Source organism: Megascapheus bottae, chromosome 15, assembly GCF_031878675.1.
Source record: "Megascapheus bottae isolate mThoBot1 chromosome 15, mThoBot2.hap1, whole genome shotgun sequence".
Lineage (NCBI taxonomy): Eukaryota > Metazoa > Chordata > Mammalia > Rodentia > Geomyidae > Megascapheus > Megascapheus bottae.
In genome coordinates this window covers 9484863-9491433 of record NC_143523.1, presented here as the reverse complement: position 1 = coordinate 9491433, position 6571 = coordinate 9484863, and the positions used below count along the sequence as shown (strand labels likewise).

The 6571-nt window shown below is 51.6% G+C and overlaps 1 protein-coding gene across 1 annotated transcript; it reads left to right on the top strand.

Annotated features, from left to right (window-relative positions):
• The first annotated feature begins 1408 nt into the window (after positions 1-1408).
• Positions 1409-2552, top strand: Nanos1 (nanos C2HC-type zinc finger 1). Its single transcript, XM_090345768.1, has one exon. The coding sequence runs from the start codon at positions 1584-1586 to the stop codon at positions 2505-2507; it is 924 nt and encodes a 307-aa protein (XP_090201894.1). The 5' UTR covers positions 1409-1583; the 3' UTR covers positions 2508-2552.
• The last annotated feature ends 4019 nt before the right edge of the window (positions 2553-6571 follow it).

The following is a 6571-nucleotide window of genomic DNA, read 5'->3' as shown; positions in this document are numbered from 1 at the left end:
TCTTTTATTTTCGATGTTTTTTTTTTACAGAGGAAAAGGAGTATTTTTTATTTTAAAATATTAAATTATGGGCCGGGAGTTTGGCCTAGTGGTACAGTGCTTGCCTTGCATGCATGAAGACTCGGGTTCGATTCCTTGGTACCACATACATAGAAAAACGCCGAAAGTGGTGCTGAGGCTCAAGTGATAGAGCTCTAGCCTTGAGAAAGTCCAAGGACAGTGCTCAGGCCCTGAGCCAGGACTGGCAAAAAACAATTAATTAATTAATTAATTAATTAAATTGTGACGTCGACTTCCCGATGTGATAACATATGCTGGTACAATGCCAATGCTTGAGGAGTTAAGGCAGATGTCCCAGTCCAGCATGGGCAACAAGAAAGACTTAGTACTCAACCAACAAGCGTTGGATAGGTTTCTGTCCTTCAAATTGCACGTGCACCCTAGATTTCCATCTAGCTCCCCTGCCTCCGAGTGGGGAGTGGCTTCACATACACCCAGCCACCTTTGTTGTCCTAGGCTTTGTGGCTCAGAGGGAAGAGTTTCTGGCCCACTCCCCCACTGTCATCTAACTATCCTGCTAAAGGTCCCCAGTCTCTAAACACCTGTCAGAACGCTGCTGTCCTGCATTCCTCTGCTACTTAACACAGCAAACTCCTAGCTCCCTGAGCTGGGAGATTCGTGCGAAGATTTCAGCCAGCAGAAAGCACCCCAGAGCGCTGTGCCAATGGAAATGACTGGGTCTTTGGGTAGCTCGGATGTAAGAGAGGCCTCCAGGGATCGCGCCCAGTCCTGCCTCCCGCAGATTTGCTCGCCGCCGCTGGTGACAAGTGAGTGCAAAGGTGAAAAGGCGTCCCAGGCTGAGTCTGGAGTCGTAAATACAAGGCTAAAAGTGGGCGCATGCATCCCCGGGTGGCCATCCCCATCCAGTCCTCTGCAAGCCTTGCCTCTCCCTCCGGCGAAAGGAGCCCCAGACCTAATCATCTGTTCCACACCCCAGGTCCAGAGCAGGAACGAGGGCGGGCACTGTCCGCTGCTCCGGCAGGCCGCGGTCCAGCCACTCTCCCTTACTTTCGCCTCGCACCCCTACCCAGCTGCGCGCGCCGCTCACGCCCCCTCCCCAGCTTCCACCAATCAGCGTCCGGAGCGGCGCCTGAGCAGCCAGGGCTGTGATCCGCAGCCAGTTAGCGTCGCGGCCCGAGGCGGCGCCTCGCCCGCCCCCTCGCAGGATGAAAGGCGCCCCGAAGCTGGCGAGGCCGGCGCTGCGCCCGGGACTCGCGGGAACCGCGCGGGCCGGAGCGGAGCGCGTGCACCGCCCGCCCGACCCTGGTGCGACCGCCTGCGCTCCGCCTCCGTCCGGGTCGCGGGGCGAGGTAGCCCGAGCGGGAGAGCGCAGGGGGCAGGGCCGCGGCGGCGAGGAGGGGTTCGGGGAGGAGCGGATCCGATAAAAGGCGAGCGAAGCGGCCCCACCCCGCGGCAGGCAGGCCGGCGAGGCGAGCGGACGGGTTTGGTACGTTCCTTCCGTCCGTCAGTCCGTCCGGCCCGCGCCGGCGGCGGGGAGGCGGCGCGCAGCCCGCAGCCCGCCCATGGAGGCTTTCCCCTGGGCGCCCCGCTCACCCCGCCGCGGCCGCGCCCCCGCGCCCATGGCGCTCGTGCCCAGCGCCCGCTACGTGAGCGCCCAGGGCCCAGCTCACCCGCAGCCCTTCAGCTCGTGGAACGACTACCTGGGGCTCGCCACGCTCATCACCAAGGCGGTGGACGACGAGTCGCGTTTCGGCTGCACTCGAGGCGGGGACGGCGGCGGCGGCGGCGGCGACGGTGGCGGTGGTGGCGGCAGCAGCGGCGGCGGCGGCTCCGGCGGCTCCCCGCCCTCCTCTTCCTCATCGTCCTGCTGCTCCCCCCACGCGGGGACGGGGCCCGGGGCGCTGGGTCCGACGCTGGGGTCGCCTGACTACGACGACGACGAGGACGACGACGACGACAGCGACGACCCGGGGTCCCGGAGCCGCTACTTGGAGCTGCGCGCTCTGGAGCTGTGCGCGGGCCCCGCCGAGGCCGGGCTGCTGGAGGAGCGCTTCGCCGAGCTGAGCCCGTTCGCGGGTCGCGCCGCCGCCGTGCTGCTGGGCTGCGCGCCCGCCGCTCCCGCCCCGGCCGAGGTGGCGCCGCGCGAGGAGCGGGCTCCGGCGTGGGTAGCCGAGCCTCGCGGGCACGCGGCCCCCGGGGCGGCCGCCGCCGCCGCCCGGCTGCTCAAGCCCGAGCTGCAGGTGTGCGTGTTTTGCCGGAACAACAAGGAGGCAGTGGCGCTCTACACCACCCACATCCTGAAGGGCCCCGACGGGCGAGTGCTGTGTCCGGTGCTGCGCCGCTACACTTGTCCCCTGTGCGGCGCCAGCGGCGACAACGCGCACACCATCAAGTACTGCCCGCTCTCCAAAGTGCCGCCGCCGTCCGCCTGCCGCCTGCCGCCGCGCGGCGCCCGGGACAGCCTGGCCGGCAAGAAGCTGCGCTGAGTGACGGCTGCGCTCCACCGAGGCCACCGGGCGGCGGGGTCGCCAGTGCCGCCGCCCCGCCGCCGCGACGGAGCAGGGTCGGGCGGCTCGGAGCTCCGTCCAGCTTGTCCCGTGGTCGGTGGGGAGAAGCCAGCCGTGCGGAATGCTTTGCTGGGGAGCGGCTGGGACCTGCGCTACAATCCTGAGTTTTGTCTGCAGTTTGCAGGTTGCGCACATCCAGAACGGCGGGGGCCGGGTGTATTTTACTAACCGAAATATGGCAACTAAGAGGCACCGTTTATTTACTGTACACGTCCACCTATTTTAGATGCGCATCCGTATGAAATTGTCTCTAATCTTGGATGTTTCGTTTTATGAATAGACACTTTACTAGGTCTAGAATATTTTTTTAATTAGCGTCTGAACTGAGCCTTAAACTAACGATTTTATGGAATGTTAACAAAATGAAATTGCTTGATGCGTTTGTTCTGGTTTGGTCCCTAGTCAGTTACTCTAATTCCAGGTGAGGCAAGTCCCTGGTAGCTTCAGTACTGAAAAGTGAAGGTTTAATACCCCATCCAGTATTCATTTGGGAGGGTTCCCCTCTTGTGGCTTGTTTGTTCTAGCTGGAGTTTAAATGCACAATCTGTAGCAGGTAGAATACAGCTCCTTATTTTATGTACCAGAGCTTTTTATTATTGGACTAGCAACTTCCTAAAACTTGTGCCAAGTCATAATCATATTGTGTATACACTTGGAAATGGTGCTGTTTAAAGGACTTGTGTATTTATATACAGTAACAGAATATGGATTCCTCTTATCTATAGCTTCTACTTGGCATTTTCTCCATACAACCCCCTCCCCCTCATTTCCAACTCTGTGAACATGGTGTTTACTCACTTGATTGCTCAGTTTGAGGGTTCCTAAGTGATGGAGGAAAATTCAAGTTGGGAACCTAATGTAATAAGCTGAGCTCAGGAAGGTTTCTCTCTGGGCTGTTTTGACTTCTGACATCCCAGAGTACACCAGGATAAACCCAATTTAAGGAATAGTTGGAAAAGGGGGCCTCCCTCGTGTTCTCATTCTTAGTGGAAAGAGACCCTTATGTGCTCTGGCACCCCACCAGTTTACCCTTAAGCAGAGGTTCCTAACACTTTATTTTCAATGTTTGTTTTTAAACGTACCATGTCAAATGTCACACACTGACTTGTACCTTCAGACTATTAAGATGTATAAGACAAAGAGTGAGTTATGAAGCCTGGCACAGTGGCTCACGCCTGTTGTAATCCTAGCTACTCAGGAGGATGAGATCTGAGGATCAAGGTTCAAAGCCTGCCAGGGCACAAAAGGACAGGAGACTCATCTATTAACCTCTAGAAAACAGGAAGTGGGACTTAGCACAAGGGTAGGGCAGAATCTTTGGGCTGAAGAAATCAGGGACAGCGCCCAGGCCGAGTTCAAGCCCCATGACCAAAAAAAAAAAAAAAAAAAAAAAGTTATGAGGAACACATCAGAAATGCACAAACCACTATCTGGAAACACCAGTAAGGGATTTATGTCTGTCTATAAAGCTTCCAGTCTTAGGCTACATCCACAAATTACTGACCTGACCTGATGTGAAACACACTATGAGAATTTAGACTGGGGTAGAAATACTAGGTGGCTGAGAGCTGTTTGGGACAAAGGGAGATGCTTCAAATGCAGGAGCAATGGTAGGATACTTTCCTAGGGAGGGAAAACACCCATCCCTGCTAATTCTAGCCCAACTAGAGAATTGCATGTTGTCTGGGGCTCAGCTCAAGTAGATTAATAAAATTATGTAAAAAAAAAATTTTTTTTGCTAAAAGCATACTTCAGGGTTTTTTTTTGAGGGTGTTAAAATTTTCACATCAATGTGAACCCCATTACCTCCCACTAGTCTACCTTATGAGATTACTATGAACACTATACTCTGGACAAAGGACTGGCGATGGCAGATCAATTCAGCTCCTTTGGAAGTTTTAAGACTTCCTAAGGTCTTGTGGTTTTGGCTCTAATAGCCTCAGTACTGGAGTGCATACTGATGTAATGGGACGCATCTAATGGCTATTTGCTATTCTGGTATTGCTACTTTACCTGAACTGGAGCAGTTCCTACGAAGTCCTGGATTAAGTACATTACTGAGGTAGTACATTAATGTCTCAGGCCACCCTGGAGTATGGTGGTAAATAGCTCACCTAGAATACAAAAGCCCTGAGTTCGATTTCTCAGTACCACATGCACAGAGAAAGCCGTCGTAGCTCAAGTGGCAGAACACTAGCCTTGAGAAAGCTCAAGGACAGTGTCCAGGCCCTGACCTTAAGTCTCAGGACTGGCAATAAAAAAAACAAAGGGGGGGGGGGAAGCACGCACAGGAGCTTGGCCTACTAGTAGAGTGCTTGCCTAGCATGCACAAAGATGCAGGCTCGATTCCTTGGTACCGCATACATAGAAAAGTCATTAGTGGTGCTGTGGCTCAATTGGTAGAGCTCCAAGCCTTGAGGAAAGTCCAAGGACAGTGCTCAGTCCCTGAGTTCAGTCCCAGAACTGGCCAAAAATCAAAAACAAAAAAATCCAAAAGTGCCCTATCACCACCATGTCAAATTTGCCTCAATTTTCCCAACACTGTAATAAGTTCATGATATTGTTACTGTAATACCTTGAGTACAATTATTTGAGCTAGGCATCAGTGCCTCACACCTGTAATCCTAGATACCCAGGTGGCTGAGATCCTAGGATCACAGTTGAAAGCTAGCACTATAGAAAAGTCCTCAAGATTTATCTCCAATTATTTCCACTAAAAGCTGGGAGCTATGGCTCAAATGGTAGAGTGCTAGCCTTGAGCACAAAAGCTTAAGAACACTCAGGCCCAGAGTTCAAAACCCAAGACTGACAAAATAATAACCATTGTCATCTTTGAAACTCAATCTAAAACTGAATGTCTCTTGACTGTTATGGGTAGAAAAATCCAGTTTAAAGTGACACAATTACATTCTTCCTGAGAAGATGCTGTATTTAGCTAAACAATAAATGTATGTGAATCCCCAAAAGAGCTCTCACCAGGGGAAGAGACATAGATTGCCTTAACTTGCTCTTTTCTGTTCCTACTTATATTTCCATCATTTTCCTTCTAACAGATATTAAAATGGAACCACACATTTCCAGCCTATCACTCATTTATACATACTTTGTGGGAAAGAAGTTAGTCTCGACTTCCTAATGTATAATATGGTCATGTGATGTCATGTACTATAATCATTATATGTGAATATAGTTATAAAGTGATAGTGGCATTGTTTTGAGATGCCTAACACTTTGCATCTTAAACTAATTGTATGGAGATTCTGCAATGTCCTACCACCTAGGTGCAAACTCAGGTCCTGATACAGTCCCCACCTTTTTTTTTAATTTAATACATTCATTTTTCAACTTTTCTATCAGAATGACTATTTTTTTTGCCAGTCCTGGGCTTAAGCTCGGCCTGAGCACTGTCCTTGGATTTTTCTCAAGGCTAGAGCTCTACCACTTGAGCCTCAGCACCACTTCCGGCTTTTTTGTATGTATGTGGTACCAAGGAATCGAACCAGGGTCTTCATGCATGCTAGGCAAACACTTTAACCACTAGATCAAACTCCCAGCCCCATACAGTCCCCACCTTTAAGTTTAGAAAGCAAAGTCCTCCCCTGACAAAAGTCTTATTTTTAAGCCTTTCATGTGAGGGTGGAGGCATGGCTCAATGGTATAAAGTACCTATCAAAGTACAGAGCCCAGAGTTCAAATTCCAGCACCATCCAAAAAAAATACCAACTTTTCACATACTGAAATATCAGATATCACCAAGTCTTTCCAAAGTGAGTTCCATCATTTGTAGTACTAAACAAAAGATGTTCTGGTGGTTCACCTTATCATCCTAGCTATTCATTAGGCTGAGATCTGAGATCGCGGTATAAGATCTTTTCTTCAATCAACTCCCCCCAAAAAGGCCAGATGTGAAGATGTGGCTTAAATGGTAGAGGGTGAAAAGCTTAAGGTGCCCAAGCCCTGAGATTAAAGCTCCAGGACCAGCA